The following is a 21,619-nucleotide window of genomic DNA, read 5'->3' as shown; positions in this document are numbered from 1 at the left end:
ATGGTGGTGTGTTCATAATGGAAGCATTTATAGGTGAATTTTGTTATATGTTTCCCTTTTTCGTTTTTTATTTTGTTCAGCTTTTCAGTTTTTTATTACCTGTTTCCAACTTCTTTACCCATATTAGTCATACATTATGTTCTTAAAATTGATTTTAGCCCTGTCATCATTTTTTCTCCCTCCTTCCTCAAATTCTTCTCTGATTGAAATAAGGTAAATCTGTTGCCTTTTTGGGTTTTTAAAACTGTAATAATTATGCATTTGGGTGTTTCTTCATTCATTGTTTATTTTTTCAACCAAGAACAGAAAGCATTCCTTTTTAATTGTTGTTGCATCCAAGTTCTTTTTTTTTTTATTGGAGTTCAGTTTGCCAACATATAGCATATCACCCAGTGCTCATCCTGTCAAGTGCCCCTCTCCGTGCCTGTCACCCAGTCACCCCAACCCCCTGCCCACCTTCCCTTCCACTACCCCTTGTTCATTTCTCAGAGTTAGGAATCATTGTTTTTAACAAAATGACATTTCCCTCAAAGGACTGTCCCACTTTCCCATTCCATTAAATTTAAAATTTAGGTAGGGAAATTTTCCTCAAAGTTTTTACTAAGTAATCTATAGGTCTTTAAAAAAATTTTTAAAAGACCTTAAATATCTTCAAATACATATCCAGTGAAGTGTTTAATGAATGTTATTCAAAATAAGTTTTGAGAATTTCTGCATATACTGTAACTCCCCCCCCCCCCTTTTTTTAATACTGTAACTTTCCATCCCATTCTTTTTTTCTGAGATAGCCAGTGAATGTTAGCATTTAGGAGCTTTGTGGTAAATAAATCTGTGTTCACCCCAATTGAACCATCCTGCTGTCTCTACATTTAAAATGTAGCCTCTCAACCTAACTGATCCAGGGTTCCATGGAATATTTTAGAAAATGATATGGAACCATATAGATAGAAAATGTTTCCAGTATAAGTTTCAGAATTGTTTTATTCTTTGTGATTATTTTTGTTGTTGTTTCTTCAAAAGTAGCTAGTCAAGATTCAAGATAGAATTCAAATGAGAGCGAGCCTGCCGTGCTTAAAAATCAGTACAACAGTAAACTGTTTTTGAAAAACCACATTTTCTTGATCTCAGATTTTTTTTACATAAATTAATTTGGGGACATAAATTAATTTGGGGGAGAATATGAATATTATTTAGAAATCCTCTTTTGTTTTAAGATAGATTTTAAGGTTCTTATAAAAATGTTAACTTAGAATTTTTAATTTGTAAAAATTAAAAAAAAAAAAAAAAAAAAGGGATCCCTGGGTGGTGCAGCGGTTTGGCGCCTGCCTTTGGCCCAGGGCGCGATCCTGGAGACCCGGGATCGAATCCCATGTCGGGCTCCCGGTGCATGGAGCCTGCTTCTCCCTCTGCCTGTGTCTCTGCCTCTCTCTCTCTATCTGTGTGTGACTATCATAAATAAATAAAAATTAAAAAAAAAAGAATTTTTAATTTGGTGTTATTTTTATTTTTAAAAAACTTGAAGATTGGTTATTGTTTATCTGAGTCTGATAACTAAACCAATAAACTATTTACCCTAAATTGCTGGTACATCACCTCCTGAGTAGATTGCCAGTTGGGGCAGATTTCTTTAAGATCTCTGGTTTTTGGTTTTTTGTTTGTTTGTTTTTTTAAAGATTTTATTTGTTTGTTTGTTTGTTTATTTATTTATTTATGAGAGAGAGAGAGAGAGAGAGAGAGAGAGGCAGAGACACAGACATAGGAAGAAGCAGGCTCCATGCAGGGAGCCCGACGTGGAACTCGATCCCTGGTCTCCAGGATCACGCCCTGGGCTGAAGGTGGCGCTAAACCGCTGAGCCACCCAGGCTGCCCAAGATCTCTGGTTTGTGTTGTGAAAACATATAGGCAGTTTATTGGACATGATGAATTTTATTTACACACTTGATACAATTTTGAAATATTTTTGTATAGTGAGTCATTCAGTTCTTGACATAGGGCACATAGCTTGTCATATAGAAGAAAAAAGAGCAGTTAGGCCTTAGAGATACAGATCTGAATTTGATTTAAATCCTGGTAACGTTGAATAAGTTATTTATCAAGTGATAACTATGCTAGGCATAAGGAAATGGGAAGTGAATTGTGGAGAAGGTAGAACTGTTGTTGAAGAATTCAGACACTAGAACATTCACTTGATCCTCTCTGAATCTGTTATGTTGACAAAATGTGAGAGAACTTAAAGTCCCTGTGATAATACTGAAGAGGAGTCATAGATGCTCAACACAAGTTAGGTAATGTGTTGTCGTTCATGCTGTTTAATCATAGACTACTCAGAGACAACAAAATGTGGATTATTTCCCTTCCTTGTTTGGGGACTGCATTGCCTTTAGAGATTTATTTTAAGTTGCCTTGATGTTTCATTCAAACATTCTTTGTTCTGGTACCAGACATACTTGCCAAGCTTCTAGAATTTGCGGGCTTTGTGCCATTGCATTGTGCTTTTGCTCTTATTTTTAATTTTTATCTAAGCACAACAGTTTGTCAGACTCCACAGAAATTACTTGTTATTTCAGCCTAATGAAAACAATTTGAGAACAAAGAATTATCTAGGATAGGGGGATCTGCAGACTTTTTCTGTAAAGGGCCAAATGTTTTAGGTTTGGTGGACCATATAGTTTCTCTGTAAACTAACTCTGCTTTTGTACTGTGAAAGCAACCATAGTATAGTACATAAATGAATGAGTGTCGCTGTGTTCCAAGAAAACTTTATTTATGCACACTGAAATTTGAATTTCTTAAAATTTTTGTATCACGGTATTTTAATTATTAAGTTTTTCAGTTATTTAAAAATGTAAACGTCATGCCTGGATAATGGGCAAAAACAAAAATGGGTGGCTAGCCAGGTTTGGCCATTGGGCTACAGTTTGCTTCCCCCTGATTTAGAGCATAATCTATGAATTTGCTATAACTGTTAGGTAATAATTGTAGGGGTTGTATATATACTGGGGTTTGAGTTCTTTTTTTTTCATCCGTTTACTTTTATAGATTAAATATGTGTGAATAAAGAATACTAATAGGAAAAATGTAGGGTTTTTTTCTTTACTTGTCTCTCTTGCCTTTTGCCCAATCCAGTTAAGAATCTGAGGGATGTCTTTAAAAGACAGCTTACTCTCAAATTTTTCATCCATTTCAACCCAAGTTCTGTAAATGTGAATTTTAAGTAATGTGTACAAGGACTTCTATACTTTGAATATTTTAAATTTATATAATAGGAAATTTTATCTTTTAAAAAATTGTATGCAGTAACTTTACATCTCATGAGCACTGTTGAACAAAATAGTTACTTCGAAAATAAAAACTTTTATGCTGACTATAATAATTGTGTATGTAAAAACTGTAATTTTAAGTTCTGTTAACTTGCTTTCTGTAGACACCAGAGAAGAAACAATCGGACTCATCCAGAGGAAGAAAGAGAAAAGCAGAAAACCAGAATGAAAGTAGTCAGGGTAAGTGAAGTAGAATCTTTCAAAGCCAAATAAGCATTTATAATTAATTATTCTGATTTTAAATCAGTGAATAGCTCAACTATAAAAGTAATACTATATTTTTATAATTTTTATTGCTGTTATAAATTAATGCATTAATATTTTAGAAATGTACTTCCTATAAGAAATAATATGAAATTGAAATCTGTTGTGTACCATAGGTAGTGTGTGCTTACTGTTTTTAGGCTTTCTGACATTTCCCTTATTTTTTTAATTTGAGAATAGAAAGGCAAGTGTCATGTCCAAACCTGGCAATTACCTTACATCTTTCGTTTTTCTTTCTTTATCTGAATTATAGTATTGAAATAGCTTCTTGTCTTTGAATAAGAGCTTTAGGTGTCGCCTTAAAGTGCAAGTACCCAAAGTTTTCTTATTTCTTTTTCTTATTTATTTGAAAAAGAAAAAGACTATAAAAATGATTGAGAGACTTTTATTAAAGCACCATCTTTTTCTTTCTATACATGTGCTTCATTCATTCTTTCTTGCATACCTACCCTTTGTGATACAGGATAAGAAGATCATTTTCAAATCATTTACAAAACTCTTACAATGGATAACAAAATAGTATTGCCATTTAATTTGCCCACTCAAAATTAAAGACCATGAATTCGGGCAGCCCGGGTGGCGCAGCGGTTTAGCGCCGCCTTTGGCCCTGCCTTCGGCCCGGAGCGTGATCCTGGAGACCCAGGATCGAGTCCCATGTGGGGCTCCCTGGGTGGAGCCTGCTTCTCCCTCTACCTGTGTCTCTGCCTCTCTCTCTCTCTGTGTCTCTCATAAATAAATAAATAAAATCTTAAAAAAAAAAAAAAAAAAAAGACCATGAATTCATTCTTACGTCCTATATAATGACTTTATACAATGATTACATGTTTTGGAGCCACTCATTAGCTATAAGGACTGGGGCCATGAACCTAAGCCTCACTTGTACTTACATGGGCACTGGCATCAAGGAATGTATTTGTAGCAACTATTTGTGTAGAAAGAAGAAGTTACATTATTCTCCCATCTTTCTATAAATGTGTGGTACTTTGTATCTTTGTTTTCTCTAAGCTCATTATTGGTCTTTTTTTTTTTTAATTTTTATTTATTTATGATAGTTAGAGAGAGAGAGAGGCAGAGACATAGGCAGAGGGAGAAGCAGGCTCCATGCACCGGGAGCCTGACGTGGATTCGATCCCGGGTCTCCAGGATCGCGCCCTGAGCCAAAGGCAGGTGCTAAACCGCTGCACCACCCAAGGATCCCCTCATTATTTGTCTTAGTGTAGTTCCACCAGGTTGTGGTTAATGGACTTGGAGCTTTATTTAGAGTAAAGTTATATTATCATAGTTTCAATGTTAGATTTAAAAACTCACTTAATAGCAGATCCCAAATTAAGGTAGGACTTCAAGCTATGTTTTAGAATCCATGTTTATTTCTTTATGGTCTGTTAACCCTAAGAATTGTCTGATTTTCTTATGATTTTAGAATGGTTGCCATTTTTGATTGGATTTACTTGTTTAAGTTTTCACACGTATTTGCTTTAGAGAGAGGTTGGCTTTCTGTGTTTTCCCCCCTCTTTCTTCAAGTCCAGAGCAAACCTCTCCTGTAATCATTAGTCCATTCCATATCCAGTTATGTCCAGCAGACATACTATGGCCCTTACAAAAACCAGGTCCATCTCTAAAATGGAAGGTGGATAAAGTCCCTGTTAGAAATGGAGGCTTTATGGAGAAGGGATGATACCTGAACAAAATTGAATTTCTTTTTTTATTTTATTTTATTTTTTAAAGATTTTATTTACTTATTCATGAGAGACAGAAAGAGAGAGAGAGAGAGGCAGAGACACAGGCAGAGAGAGAAGCAGGCTCCATGCTGGGGGCCCGATGTGGGACTCGATCCTGGGTCTCCAGGATCACGCCCTGGGCTGAAGGTGGGTGCTAAACTGCTGAGCCACCCAGGGATCCCCAAAATTGAATTTCTGATCAGAAGGGGAGGAGAACTAGGATAGAGGCCAGATAGTCAGCTTCCCTTGATAGTACATATGCTGTGTAGCGGGGGGCAGGAAGGGAGTTGTTAACAGAGCCACGTTTGGGTTCAGTTAGGGACAAAGAGGGACATACCTTCTGAATAGGCAACCAAAAATGCCTTCATTAAAGGATAGCACCTTCAGAATCTGCAGGTAAGTTGTTATAAGTGGAAGGAAAATTCCTTGGGAATACAGACATACCTTAGAGAGACTATAGGTTTGGTTCCAGACCAACACAATAAAGCAAATAGAGTCAAATGAATTTTTTTGTTTTCAAATGCATATAAAAGTATGTTTAGTCTATTGTATGCAATAGCATTGTCTAAAAAAAATCATACATACTTTAATTTTTAAAATTACTTAAAAATGCTGCCATGAGTTTTCAGTGATTTATAAGCACAGATAAAAAATTGCCATAACAAATATGTTGAAAAAAATTGAAATATTTTGAGAATTACTAAAATGTGACACAGACATGAAGTGAACAAATGTTATCTATTGGAAAAGTGCTGCCTATAGACTTGCTCAATGCAAGGTTGCTACACACCTTCAAATTGTGTTTAAAAAAAGAAAAAAGCATGGTATCAGTGAAGTTCAGCAAAACAAAGTATGCTTGTAAAATGTTTACAGTCTTTTTCTGACCTCTAAGTAAGTCTATACAAAACTATTGTTTGTACTTTCTAGGTACCATTCATAGTCTTGAGTATTTAATTTTTCTATAAAAGAATTTAAAGTTCTTGAACTCCTAAATATAATCTTGGTGTATCTCAATAATGCCTGGCACATAGTAGACACTCAGATATTTGTTGACTAAAATAAATTAATAAATGAATATAAGTCAGTATTGAATTGATAAGTGTCTGTGTTTATATCATCCAAAGCTTTTGACTTGATGGTATCATCGTTTTTCTTCGTATTGAAGAAATCATGTATTTTTTATCATTCCATTGAAGAGTGGTTGCCTCTCATTCAGAAAAGTGTCTCTGATGCTGTATTTCCTAGCACCTTCTTTTTTTTTTTTTTAAGATTTTACTTATTTATTCATAGAGATGCAGAGAGAGAGAGAGAGGCAGAGACACAGGCAGAGGGAGAAGCAGGCTCCATGCAGGGAGCCCAACGTGGGACTCGATCCAGGGTCTCCAGATCACGCCCTGGGCTGCAGGCGGCGCTAAACCGCTGCGCCACCGGGGCTGCCCTCTTAGCACCTTCTTAATTCAATATTTATATAACTGATAAGGAGTCTGTGTTAGAGCAAAACTTTTTATTAAAGAACTGTGAGGGACATCTTGGTGGCTCAGTGGTTGAGTATCTGCCTTCTGCTTAGGGCGTGATCCCAAGGTCCCAGGATTGAGTCCCACATCAGGCTCCTCATGGGGAGCCTGCTTCTCCCTCTGCCTATGTCTCTGCCTCTCTCTCTGTGTCTCTCATGAATAAGTAAATAAAATCTTTTAAAAATAAAGAAATAAAGAGCTGTGATATTATTTAGACCACTTCTCAATAAGGTATAAGAGCAATATTTAAAATCTAGTTTATTAAAAAAACATCCTGTTAATCTGGGAATACTTTTTTAGAAAATTAAAACATTTAACAAAATAACATTCATGTTACAGCATGTTATTGTCAGTTTGTATGGTTTTGTGTTAAAGCTTTATTTGCGGGTATGAATTGGTTTGTCAGTTACACAGTTGCCACTTGTCTTTTTTTTTATTCATTGATTTGCTTTTATGGAAGTAGTAGCCATTAAGCAATATGAATAATGTAATTTTAAAAACAAGATCCTTTAATGTGATTCATTTATTTGGTTCTCTAGTAATCGGGACTTTAAAAGTTGACGTGTTTCTATTGAAATGTCATTTGAAAAAAAAAAAAAAATGAAATGTCATTTGATTTTTGGATTTCTGAAATTGACATCTTACCCTCTGAGGGCTTTTAGTATAATTCTTTCAGTGTCCATCTTACCCAACTAAAATATGATCTTTTTTTTAAACAGATGATTTTTATGTGTATTCGGAAAATTAAATTTGACACAGTTTTTCTGATGTAATGCGATAAGTAGTTATGACTAACTTTAAATCTGTAAAAAATTTTTACTTTTATATTTTAGGAAAAAGTATTGGCGGACGTGGCCATAAAATTAGTGACTATTTTGAAGTAAGTATATTAACAAATATCTCCAGTTCTTAATATAATTTTGCTGTGGGCTGAAATAATTTCTTTGAAGCACAAGGTCAACTTTTGATTATCTACTTGATTTAGAGAGCAGAGCTTCAGTACTTTGTAATGTCCTATCTTCCTAGAAACTTAAAATTTACTTTTACATTGGTATGGAATATAATATAATTTTCCTTATATATTTGCTTATAACAACCCAGAGGATAGGTACAGTAGGTATACAGAATACAGTGTTTCTGTATTACAGAGGAGAAAACTGAGGATCAGAGATGTAAAGTTGACTATTTAAAGTCAAATTCTATATATGGTAAAACAAAAAGGGGTGCCTGGGTGGTACAGTTGGTTGAGTGTCTGACTGACTCTTGGTTTTGGTTCAGGTCATGATCTCTTAGGGTTGTGGGATCCAGCTGCCAAGTAGGGCTCCCCACTCAGCATGGAGTCTGCTTAAGATTCTCTCCTTCTCCTTCTGTCCCTCTCCCCTGTGTACAAGTGTGCATGTGCATGTTCTCTCTCTCTCTCTCTCTCTCTCTCTCTCTCAAATAAATAAATCTTTTTTTAAAAAAAAAGGAAGAGCAAGAAGAGAAGTTAAAGTCTAATAGCCTCTAGTTTAGAATTGTTTCTACTGTCAGTGCAGCCTTTATGATAGCGCCATTGCAACATTTGAGCCCTGTAGATAGAGATTAAATAATGATAGAAGTGTGAATCTAAAAGCCCCTGAAAATAATCAATAATGGTAAATGTAGATTCTTAACCCATCTAGAATATTTCCTTACTTCTACACAGAAATACTTTTGGCTACCAGTTTTACATTATAGAATGTTAAAATGATTGTTAAAACAACAAACATATCTGTTGGGTTGAAAAAACATATTTACTTGAGTGTGAGAGCACAATTTGCCAATTAGGGGAAGGGCCGCATTAAAAAAATTTTTTTACCATCCATTGTTTTTCTTAATTAAGTTTACAGAATCTGTGGTAAAACTGTTGCTAACCATGATCTTGTGTTGCTGACCTAGTGCTTTCTAGTTGTCAGTCCCTCAGTGTGCATATCAATTAACAATCTTTGCCAAAGGTTGGATCAATTCAAATAAACAAATCTTAAGTCTCTTGAATGGTCCTCATGTGTCATGAGTTATAATAGGCACTGCAGATTTTTAAAAAATTAGACAAAGTCCTTATATTACAGAAAGATACACTAAGATCCCTATCCCTTTTCTTCTCCTAATAACCTGAGAGGAAGCCAGTAGCAGTGAATTATTTTCTCCTCTCATTCTTGGTAGAAAAACATGAGAAATTTGAGCTCTGGAATACATTCAGTAGCTTCTCTTATGCACCTAAGTCATGCAACCGTTATGCATTTTGTGTATGGAAGGATTGATTTTTATAAGATTTTGTGCTATTAAAGGGAAGGTACTTGACTATGTAATTTTTTATATAGTACTACAGACATTCGAATTTTTAACATCTTGAGAATGTTTTCTATTTTAAGATTGTTTATTCACTAATATCTACTTCTAAATATATTAATTTGGGAGTATTCGGGATTATACTGGTTCAAACATTTATAAAGGAACAGTGTTAAAATTTAGTATATGTGCTGCTGAAGTGAGCACTACAGTGTTAAAATTTAAAGGAAAAATGTATTTATTTATTAATATATGTTCATTGTTTGGGGGGCATTTATTTATCTTGAGTCTACCACAATAACAAATTATAGTCAAGAAATAAGGGTCTTTACTAAACATAGTCTTTTCACATTCCTGTGATCAGTATTCTAGTCTTTTAGGACTTCACTGTAACTGACCTTAGTTTTGCTTTTTCTTGACCCATTTAAATCACTACCGAATTTAAAAGAAGAGATATTTAAATTAATTCTTAATGTCATGTCAAAAATAACATCTAACTAGACCTATTAAAGAGTGATGTTTCCTTTTTTTGTCTCAGTACCAAGGTGGGAATGGCTCAAGTCCAGTAAGAGGCATACCTCCTGCTATCCGTTCTCCTCAAAATTCACATTCACATTCCACTCCTTCCTCATCTGTAAGTTTTTACATGTATAGACTTCTGTCTGCTGAACCTATGTGTATATGTATAGTGAATAACTTTTCATTGAGAACTTCTGTATATATATTTATTTGTATTTATATTTTTAGAAAACCATTCTGTGAGGTAAGTTAAATTCTTTTAATGATCTGATGCTGTTAGAGCTTTATTTCTTCAAGTGAGATCCTTAAGTTAAATATTTTCTGAATCCGGGACGCCTGGGTGGCTCAGCGGTTGAGCATCTGCCTTTGACTCAGGATGTGATCCCGGTCCTGGGATTGAGTCCCATATTGGGCTTCCTGCATGGAGCCTGTTTCTCCCTCTGCCTGTGTATCTGCCTCTCTTTCTCTCTATGTCTCTTATGAGTAAATAAATAAAAATCTTAAAAAAAAAAAGATTTTCTGAATTAATTATATCCAAGCAGTAGTGTTCCTCTTTTTTTTTTTTTTTTAATTTTTATTTATTTATGATAGTCACACAGAGAGAGAGAGAGAGAGAGAGGCAGAGACACAGAGGGAGAAGCAGGCTCCATGCACCGGGAGCCCGACGTGGGATTCGATCCCGGGTCTCCAGGATCGCGCCCTGGGCCAAAGGCAGGCGCCAAACTGCTGCGCCACCCAGGAATCCCCCCCACCCTTTTTTTTAAGCAGTAGTGTTCCTATAAGAGAATGCTGTTGAGCTTATGGGACTAAAATGAATACCCTTATATTAGTCCATATTCAGTTATGATTTCCAATTTCTTTTCTTTCTTTTTGTTTTGTTTTTGTTTAATTTTCTTTATTTATTCATGAGAGACACAGAGAGGCAGAGACACAGACAGAGAGAGGAAGTAGGCTCCATGCAGGGAGCCTGATGTGGGACTCCATCCCAGGACTCCAGGATCACACCCTGGGCCCAAGGCACTCAACCACTGAGCCACCCAGGTGTCCTCCAGGTTTTTTTTTTTTTTTTTAAATCAGTCTCTCTTATTTTTTCAGGTACCTTTGTTTTTTTACTTATAGTGACCCCTTCTGTTCCTTGCCTGTAGACATATACTTAGTTGTGTCTTAATTATTTTGTACCTTGGGTACATGATATTGCCATATCCAAAATAAGGCGTCAGACTCCACAGTAATTTTGAGTTACAGTGATGGCATTGATACAATGATATAATCTATTTTCAATGATGTGTTTTGAAACTAGTATCTAGATAAGCCATGAAACTCATCAGTAAATTGATATTATACTATACATGGGTGTGTTGGTACTAAGTTCTATGTTAAGATCTTTTCAGTTTTACTTTTTGAAACATCATCGTCTGTATACTATTTTTGTTTTGAAATAATATATTTTGCCTTGTTATAGTTAACAGACTGAAAACATGAAAATGTTTTTTATGGTTCTAGAATGTAAGCTTTCTTTCTCTGTGCCTCTGTAAGGGAGGGTAGTCTAAAAATGAATGCTTGTTGAATAAATGATTAAAAATTTTAAACAATCAATTATGTTTTAATTCAGTTATTATCCTGATAAAAACTTAAGAGATGTTAATTAGTTGTTGCTGAGACAAAAGCCTATATTTTTTCCTCCTAATGAAAAAATTTTAATCTTTTTTTAAGGTTCGACCGAATAGCCCTTCTCCTACTGCATTAGCTTTTGGGGACCACCCTATTATACAACCAAAGCAGTTATCCTTTAAAATTACTCAGGTAAATAGTAATTAAAATTTCTTTGTATGACTTCTAAGAAACTTAATAGAAATAACTAAGATGTCTTCTCTTTGTTTTATTTTTTTTTATTTTTTATTTTTTTTGTTTTAGACATAGTTATAAAGACATCAAGAAAGCTAATTACTAAACAAAAAAACAGTTTGTGGGGGGTAAGAAATTGAAACATGTAATTAACTATCAGCTTGTCCTTTTTTACATGCAGATTAAATATGTAGATGTTCTATGCATATTAAATAAACAGAACAAGCATGACATGTCAGTTTTGATTATTTTTGAACATACCATATAAACAATGTCTTCCTAAAACCTATTACATTTGTCATAAGTAACCATTAAAGCAGTTCATTTTGAGTATCTATATTTATGTATATTCATGTTTGCTATACACTTAAATATCACTTGAAAATCAGATATCTTTAATGGTTATTTGGTTTTATGAATTTTGAGTACTAAGTTTTTCTTTTTAACTTTCTACATGTGACAGTTTTTGGATTTTACTATCTCAGACCAGAGAAATTGGAAGAATAGATCTTTTTGCTTAGCCACTGTTATTACCCCAATTTATTGCCGTTAGACTTTTCTGTTAGGTCATGTCCAAGCTATTGTACATGCGTCAACAATATTCTTTCTTCGGATAATCTTTAGGCTAGGATTACAGGTACCTTGCTTTCAGTCAATGAACAACTCATGAAAGTTTTTGCCGTGTTCAAAAATCAGCTAGAGTTGATAGCACAAAGCTGTGGTTATACTGAATTTTAATGAAGAACATAATAATACTCTAAAATATTAGTAATCAGTCTTTTAAATGTTTCTTTGTAAGCTTGTAGAATTTATACCTCTGAAGATATTAAAACTTAAAATTATATTAAGACTTTCTGGGATAACTTTTACATACACAAACTCACGTGTTTTCTTTGTTTTTAGAAGCACTAAGATCTAGTTTTATATTTGCATGTAATAATATGTTTAATGGAGATAATAAAATCGCTTTCTTTCATTTAGACTGATCTCACAATGCTGAAATTAGCAGCATTAGAAAGTAATAAAAACCAGGACCTGGAAAAGAAGGAAGGTCGTATAGATGACTTGCTCAGGGTAAGTAGGAAGTCATGGAGGGGAAAAAATTGAGTAAATTATTTGGCAGTTACAAAATTTGAGGAATACTTAGAACTATAAAAAATTATTTAGCTGGAAAAAAAATAAGCTTTTCCTGGTAGTTTTATGTACATGAAAATCACTATTTTAAAGTGAAAATTATTAGCTCTTTAAATGTGAATTGAGAGGGGCACCTGGGTGGTACAGTCTGTTGAGTATCTGACTCTTGGTTTCAGCTCAGGTTGTGGTCTCAGCTGAAGTCATGAAATTGAGCCCCACGTTGGGCTCAGAGCAGAGACTGCTTGAGCTTCTCTCTCCCTCTCCCTCCGCCCCTCCCACCTATGTTCTCTCTCGCTCTCTCTCAAATATATGAGTAAGTCTAAAGTAAACAGATAAAGGTGAATTGAGAAAAGTTGGAGAAATAGAGGGAAGTTTATAAAATTTATTTTTATTTGATCAACTATTATAAGTCAGATGGCCATTTTATGTTAGTTTTAAAGGTAATTGATTTTGTTATAAACCTGACATTTTATATTATACAAGATGAAGTAACTACTGCAATCCTGTGAGATTTTTTTTTTTTTTTTTTTTTTTAATTTATTCAGAGAGAGAGAGAGACTGAGAGGCAGAGACACAGGCAGAGGGAGAAGCAGGCTCCATGCACCGGGAGCCTGACATGGGACTTGATCCTGGGTCTCCAGGATCAGACCCCGGGCTGCAGGCGGCGCTAAACCGCTGCGCCACCGGGGCTGCCCAATCCTGTGAGATTTTTAATGGAAACTTTATAAAAAGACACATCAAAAAGTGTACTTACACTGTAAGGTATGAAGCAGTGGTTCTCGCCCCTTGCTGCTTATAAGAATCACCAAATGGGAAGGTTAGAAAGCACTTTATAAAGGTACCTGCTCGGGATCCCTGGGTGGCGCAGCGGTTTGGCGCCTGCCTTTGGCCCAGGGCGCGATCCTGGAGACCCGGGATCGAATCCCACGTCGGGCTCCCTGTGCATGGAGCCTGCTTCTCCCTCTGCCTCTGCCTCTGTCTCTGCCTCTCTCTCTCTCTCTCTCTCTCTCTCTCTCTCTCTCTATCTCTATGACTATCATAAATAAATAAATAAATAAAAATATTAAAAAAAAATAAATAAAGGTACCTGCTCATAAACTCCACTCTGGGGGATTCTGATTAAATTGATGTGATGTGGGGCTTGGGCTTTGGTAGTTTTGTTTTTTATTTTTTAAAGATTTTATTTATTCATGAGACAGAGAGAGAGGCAGAGACACAGGCAGAGGGAGAATCAGGCTCCGTGCAGGAAGCCCAATGTGGGACTCGATCCCGGGACTCCAGGATCACGCCCTGGGCTGAAGCAGGTGCTAAACCTCTGAGCCACCCAGAGATCCCCAGGATTTAAAATCTCCTCCAAGAAAAAACAAAGCTCCTCCAAATAATTATAATTTAAGCCAGCCTTGAGAAGTATTGGTATAGAAATTCAGTAAAACTAGTATCTCATCTGTGATCCTACCAGTTACTGATACCTTTGAAACATCGAGCTTGCCTTTCCTGATCCTATCCCAGTTACTCTCTCACATTCTTTTACCATTAATTACTGTTCTAAGTTTTGTATTCATTATGCCTTATTATTATGGCTTTATCACATATGTATCTATACATTCTTAACATATTTCAGTTTATTTTTGAACTTTACCCTTTTGCCCTACTTGTTTTCACTAACTATTATATGTGGAATGTCATGTACTTTGTTCATTTCATGCTATATAGTAAGGCATTATATGAATATACCATAATACATTTTTTTCTGCTCTTAGTGAACATTCTGTCTCTACTTTTTGCTAATATGAACAGTTCTGCTAAGAACATTATTGGGCATGTCTTCTAGGGCAAATGTGGAAGAATTTGTCTTATGTATGTTACATGCTGTGAGAGAGATCTGGCCAGAATACATGACATGCACATCTTCAATTTTGCTTTATAACGCCAAAATTTCCCCAAAGCAGTTGGATTAATTTACACTCCTACCAGCAGTAGGCAAGAAATAATCTTGATGCTCATTATCTTTGCTAAGGCTCATTATAATCAGGTATAATAAATTTTTTGGCCAATTTGATGAATATAACAAAGTATCTTTTATTATGTTCTCTATTTTTTTTGTTCTCTATTTTCTAGCATTTTTTAAAATATTTATTAACTGTGTTTCTTCTGCGAAATAACTGATCATGTTTTTGCTGATTTTTCTTAACGGGTTACTGTCTTTTGTTGTTTTGTTTTGTTTTGATGTCAGTTTTTTGTTGTTCCTATATACAGATTTTCTCCCAGTGACAGATTGCCTCTTTATTTCTCCATGCTGCTTTTTGATGATTAGATGCATTTAAAATTTTAATATGATTAAATATCTTTTTTGTTTGTACTTTGTACCAAATTATTATCAGAGTTATACTGAAAGAACTAATTTTCTTAATTCCTAAGGTCATAAAGATGTTCCTCTATATTTTTAAAAACTTTTATAGCCTCATTTTTCAGTGTAAGTTGTTAATCTCATTGGAAGTGTTTTGGGGTATGGTGTGAGATAGAGTTCCTTTTTAATTTCTTTCTATACAAATAATCAGTTGCCTAGTCCACTCTTTTCTCCCAATTCTATCATATAATCTTGGTTCTATATACAAGTAGATCTTTTCTATATTTTCTGCTTTGTCCTATGTTCTATTTGTGTATTCCTATACTGGTACCATAGCACCTTTGTTGTTGTTGTTGTTGTTAATCATTTAGCAATTGTCTGTTAGGAATAGAGAACATAAACAATACTTTAAGTGAAATACAATATTTTTGAGAAGAACAGAACTGAGCAACCCAGGTGTGATGCCTTCATAGCATCATATGGAATCTTTGCTCCTTTAGTGTCTTTGCTCCTGTATCATTAGTGTATGACTTCCATCTTGAAGGCCATATCAAGGTACAAAATATTTATTAGAGTCACTGTTAGGATAGTTTAGTTAGATATTTATCAATCCAGAATAAAAATGTTGGTTTTCATTACTTAATGAAGAAAGGGGAAATAGATTTGGGTCATCATAATTGCTGTGGCTTTATATTAAATCTTGATTTGCGATTGAAGAAATATCCTCTGGTTTTAAAGGCATACAGACAGTTTAGTTTCTTCGAGTTTGTTTGAATTGTATCTAATGAAGAGGTTTTATTGGTGCTAAATTCCATCTATGTTCCTCTGGGAGTCTCTTTATTTTACCCTTTTCCTTGTAAAACACTTTGACTTAATTACATAATTTTAGACTGGCAGCTATTTTCTCCTAGCATTTTCAATATATTATGCCATGATCTTTTGGCTTTTACCATGATTGGCATCAACCTATGGTTCTCAAAGTATGATTCCCAGACCAGAAGCATCAGCATTACTGATGAATTCATTAGAAATAAATTTTCAGAGGTGCTTGGGTAGCTAAGTTGGTTAAGCATCTGCTTTCAGCTCAGGTCATGATCCCTGGGTCCTGGGATCAAGACACTCTTATCAGGTTCCCTACTCAGTAGAGAGCCTGCAACTCCCTCTCCTTCTGCTGCACCCCCTGCTTGTGCTCTTTCTCTCTCTGTCAATAAGTAAATAAAATCTTTTAAAAAGAAAGAAATTTTAGGACCCTACCCCAGACCTACTATACACAGAAACTCCTCTGGGAGTGTGTCTCAACAGTTTGTATCCAGGTTATTCTTTTGTCACTGTACTGGAGTAACCCAACTCATCTCCTGAGTTTAGAGAAAGGCCTCTTTCCTGAGCAATACAGCTTCCTACAAAGTCAGCAAAATTGATATCTTGTTGCCAAGAAAGATGGTGGAAGTAGTTAGCTTTTGGGTAGGCATTTATAGTGCCATCTACAAGTTTAATGGAGATAAAACGTATCAGTTACAAAAGATGAAAGAGAACTCACATTCATTTTTAAGTGTTAGACACTTTATATACTTGGTTACTTTTAACTAAGTGAGGTAAATGGTATTGCCCCTATTCTAGAAATACAAAATAAAAATAAGTTAATGTTCAGATAACTGACTTAATTTAGCTAAGGTTACATATCTTAAGGAGTGGATTTGATCCCTTGGAGTATGGATACAAATTCCATGTACATTCCACTGTACAATTATGCAGCTTTCAACAGTACTATCCCATGATTAGTAGATGATTAAAAAATTTTTTAGTATCCTACTTAATTACCTATTGATCCTATTTATGTAGTTTCCTCAGAATGTAAGGAATACTCCTAAGTGTCTCATATACACAAATTCTAGACCTTTTCTATTTTTTACTTATGTTATAGGCTAACTGTGATCTCAGACGGCAAATAGATGAACAACAAAAGTTACTTGAAAAATACAAAGAACGATTAAATAAGTGCATATCAATGAGCAAGAAGCTGCTTATTGAAAAGGTAAGTTAAAAGTTCAGTGAATTTTCCTTTTCATTCTGTTGGCTCTTTCCACCTTGTACAGTTTTAAATTTAAATGAATAAAATTGATTATTCTTCCTCCTTTTTTTTCAGAGTACACAAGAAAAACTGTCAAGCCGAGAGAAGAGTATGCAAGACCGATTACGCCTTGGGCACTTCACAACAGTTAGACATGGTGCTTCATTTACTGAACAATGGACAGATGGTTTTGCATTTCAGAATCTTGTGAAGTTAGTCATTCTTACATTTTAAAAAAATGTAGTGTTCCTTTGGGATTTTGTTACTTCCAAAGATATAGATTTGGAATTATGTTCTATTTCTGCTCTTTACTACTCTTTGAAATCACAGAACTTAGTATATTTGAAAGGAACATAAAACAAAAGTATTACAATTTCAGCTTTAGTAGACTTCTTGATGGGTTTACATTCATCCATACCATATGATGTATTATTTTAAATATGACTTTCCAAAATATAAACTAATCTGCTAGTTTTATAGATAATTTGGGAGGAAAATTTAATTTTGATGTGTGTGTATATATAGATCTTGGAATTTTTGTACTTAGTTTCTTCCCCATTCTCCAATCCTTACTTTAATGTTAATATTCAGCACTTGCCTGCTTTCTGTTCCTATGGAAAAGACAGGAACTTTTTCTCTTCTGCTTCAGATACAGTAATTTCATAAATCAGTTGAATGGATTATGTAGCTTTAGCATTTCTGAGGAAAACTTTAAAACAGAAATCGTTGAGTTCAGGTGATAGTAGATAGGGCTCGATTATGTATGAAGGAGCCAGGACCTGTGCTGTTTGTTTTCACTGGAAAAAATTTTAAACTGCCAAAGCAGGAGTAGTGTCAGCATCTACATCAGATTTCCTAGAGTTAGTCCAGTTTTATGGAAAATGGAGGCAAAGCTGTATATAAATATTGCTGTTTCAAACATTGATTCTCAGTACTCAGCATAGAATGACCTTCTCTCTCTCGCACTTGATTTATTCACCTTTTGTTTAACACCAGCTGTGCTGGGTAATAGGTGTACCATAATGAAGAACATTGTTCTTTTGATGCTAGAGAGTTTGGCTTTAATTCTGTGGATGACACGGAGTTATTAAAGGCTTGTACATAGTGTGTATTTTCATAATTGAGTTTTAGAAAGAAACTGGTGATAATGTGGGACTAATATTGGAAAGAGGATAAATTATTGACACCTGAGGTGTCCAAATGAAAGATGATTATCCTTGAACTAAAATACAGTGAAAGTAGAGAATAGGAGATACATTTGAGATAGAAACCATGATTTATGAGTGTTCAATAAGCAAGAACTTCTGCTCCTAAGCCCAGATCTACAGTTATCCTGATAATGAAATAGGACATAATGTAACCGTAAATACAAATTTAAAATATAAACTGTTTGTAGCAAAAATTTCTTCATTGAGCTATCAAAAAAGAGCAAAATTGGAGATTCTGGGTTGGAGAACATAAGGAGATTTGGGGAGAGTGGTGCAATTGGAGAGAGCCAGAGAAGCCTCATACCTTTGTCCCATACCTTGTGGTATGCATTTCTTCAGTCTGGCTATTCCCAAGTTCTATCCTTTTATAAAAAACAAGTAATCTAGTTTTTAAATACTAACTTGCATTTCTTGTATTGAGGGCCTACAGTGTGTTATATATATGGAATTTAAATCAAGCTGCTTATCAGCGTATGTTAAATAGTTTATCAGTGATAAAAGTAGTTGGATGAGAAGGGAAATAAATATTAATAATATTAATAATCTCTAAATTATGTAGTCATTCCTGAATAATCAGATATTATCTTTGTATTCATTTCAATCATTCTTTACTTTCCATTAGGATTTTCAACATTAGGGTTATTGCTATTTATTTTCGTTTATACCATCTTGATTGTGCTCTAAACTAGCTTTAAAAATTAACTTTTTTAGTAAAATGAAGGTATTAATTTCTTCTTCCAAAGAAAAACTGGATTAAACTCCTGTTCTTGCTTTGCTATTCTTGAATTTTCTCTCCCCTTAGACTCTCCTGTCTAGGTGGCTGTCGATTCTTTCATTGTGGCCATATTTTACTACTGTCTGGCTAGAACCATAGGAACAGGCAATGTGTGTAAAGCCAATTTGGGGTCAGCTGAGTAGTTCTGTAGTTCTGCTTTGAGTGGGAGTGAGGAGGCAAGGAATTGAAACACTTGTTCAAAATCTAAGTATCATAACCACGTAGAATTTTTAAAATTGTTACTTAGTATGTTGAGGTGACCTAATAGGGAACATGGTTACTATGAGAACAAGTTGTGTGATGGGATAGATTTAAAAAGCTTCACTGCTTTAAAAAAAAAAAAAAAGAAAGAAAACTTCACTGCTACCTATTCTTGCTCTGGTCAAATTGCTGAAATCTCTAACCTGTATTTTTTATAATAGACATGATATTTAGTAGTTGTTACAGTTAGTAAGCTTTAGATTCTTGAATGGGAAGCAGTAATATTTTTACCTTTTATTAATTGCTCATTTTTCAAAGCCAAGCTAATTTTTCTTGTTTCCCTTCATTTTTTAAAAATTTCCTTCAAATTATCAAAATTCTTTCTTTCTTTATAAATTTCTTATATTTGGGTCAACTTTTTGTTTCATTTCAAAGTAACGCTTGCATAGTCCCAAAATCTTTTTCACAAAAATAAATTTAGAAAATAATGCTTAATTAAACTTGTATTTGTCTTTTTAAGTTTTTCTGCAAAAACAAAGTAATGAGGTGCATGTTTAAAATATACTCTGTGCTTACCTCTGTTCTTTATTTTAATACCCATTTATTTCATCGAGCAAATTTTTACTGAATTCTTAGTATGACTGGTAATTATGTTGGGCACTAGGTATAAGAAGATATAAAATAGATATGGTCTCCTTTCTCATGCAGTGATGTAGTCTAGAATATGTAGTCTAGAGATATACTCTAATCAAGTATCTGTAGGAATGATACTAGGAAGAAGGAAATGGAGATCTACAAATGTACCATGCAATTATATATAGCAACACATCTTTCCCTAGTTCAGGGGATTTAGGGAATTTAGAAATGAATGCTTCAGATGAGACCTGGACAGTGAGTATGAGTAGGTTCAAAAAGATAGAATGATAATTTTTGTTTATGTTATATGCTTTTTCATGTTAATGTATTTTTATGTTTTAACTGTGAAGAGTAATGAAAAGTTAATATGGTTTTTTACATTTATTTTTATACAGGCAACAAGAATGGGTGAATCAGCAAAGGGAAGATATTGAAAGGCAAAGGAAACTTCTAGCCAAACGCAAACCTCCTACAGCTAATAATTCTCAGGCACCCTCTACCAATTCTGAACCAAAACAAAGGAAAAACAAAGCAGTCAATGGAGCAGAGAATGATCCCTTTGTTAGACCAAATTTACCACAACTGTAAGCCTCCAATTTTAATTTTCCTTTTTTTAAATCGTTGCCAGTGAGCATGAATGTTAGATGTTATATATATTTACACTAATACCTAAATACTAAAAATAGTTACGGCCAGGAAGGAAGGCAGTATTAAAATTTATGTCTAAATCACTAATCTCCAAATAATCTGAATTCAGCCTTTGTAAGTGGAGACTTATTAATCCCCTTTTATTTATTTTTTAAAGATTTATTTATTTATTCATTCATTCAGAGAGAGAGAGAGAGGCAGAGACATAGGCAGAGGGAGAAGCAGGCTCTATGCAGGAAACCTGACATGGGACTCGATCCCAGGTCTCCAGGATCACAGCCCGGGCTGCAGGCGGTACTAAACCGCTGCGCCACCAGGGCTGCCCATTTAATCCCCTTTTAAAATGAAGATTTAGAGTAGCTAAGAGGAATGATAGAGTCAGTAGTAGTTTTGAAGATCTCAATTCAGTATTTCCATTAATGTTCCTTTTTCTTTTTCTTTCTTTTTTTTTTTTTTAATGTTCCTTTTTCTGAGAGAATATTAAGTAATATAACTGACATTTATTTTCTCATCCTTTGGAAGCAGTACATTGGTAGATTATAGGTATTGTTTTTTCCCTTTCTGCTTTTTATTTATTTTCTCAATTTTCTGCATTAATGATTAACTGCTCTTTATAGTTCAAGGAGCAAAGAGATTTTTAATAATTAAATGCTTATAATACATAGAAAATTGGAAAAATATGAAAGAATATAAATATAAATATAAAACAACATAGACCATGATCCCATCCACATAGAAGACCATTGTTAAAATTTCAATTTACAGATGTCCAAACATAAAATTTTTTGTTCTGCAAGAACTTAAGTTTATTTGAGTAGAAAATACACACACACACACACCCTGTTTGATATTTTTATGTGGATGTATTCTTTTTTTTCCTTTTGTTGAAAGGTAATGTTTCATCTGTGCTTTTTTTGTTTTTGTTTTTTTTTTTTTAGTTATGAGGGAGAAGAGAGAGAGGCAGAGACACAGGCAGAGAGAGAAGCAGGCTCTATGCAGTGAGCCTGACATGGGACTCGATCCTGGGTCTCCAGGATCAGGCTCTGGGCTGAAGGCAGCGCTAAGCTGCTGAGCCACCCGGGCTGCCCTCATCTGTGCTTTGATTCCCAAACCCT

At 34.6% G+C, this 21,619-nt stretch overlaps 1 protein-coding gene across 3 annotated transcripts in view; it reads left to right on the top strand.

Moving 5' to 3' along the window:
- TLK1 (tousled like kinase 1) overlaps positions 1-21,619 on the top strand; it is a 150,654-nt gene that overhangs the window by 78,416 nt on the left and 50,619 nt on the right. For all 3 annotated transcript variants that reach the window (XM_038584808.1, XM_038584809.1, XM_038584810.1), the window contains 8 exons: positions 3,425-3,500; positions 7,650-7,696; positions 9,662-9,757; positions 11,356-11,445; positions 12,469-12,561; positions 16,890-17,000; positions 17,112-17,248; positions 20,252-20,440. In XM_038584808.1, the coding sequence (XP_038440736.1) occupies positions 3,425-3,500; positions 7,650-7,696; positions 9,662-9,757; positions 11,356-11,445; positions 12,469-12,561; positions 16,890-17,000; positions 17,112-17,248; positions 20,252-20,440 (839 nt within the window). The remainder of the gene's footprint in view (positions 1-3,424; positions 3,501-7,649; positions 7,697-9,661; positions 9,758-11,355; positions 11,446-12,468; positions 12,562-16,889; positions 17,001-17,111; positions 17,249-20,251; positions 20,441-21,619) is intronic.

This window comes from Canis lupus, chromosome 36 (genome assembly GCF_011100685.1).
Source record: "Canis lupus familiaris isolate Mischka breed German Shepherd chromosome 36, alternate assembly UU_Cfam_GSD_1.0, whole genome shotgun sequence".
Taxonomy (NCBI): domain Eukaryota; kingdom Metazoa; phylum Chordata; class Mammalia; order Carnivora; family Canidae; genus Canis; species Canis lupus.
Note: the sequence above shows the minus strand (reverse complement) of the source record. Positions and strands in the feature narration are given on the sequence as shown.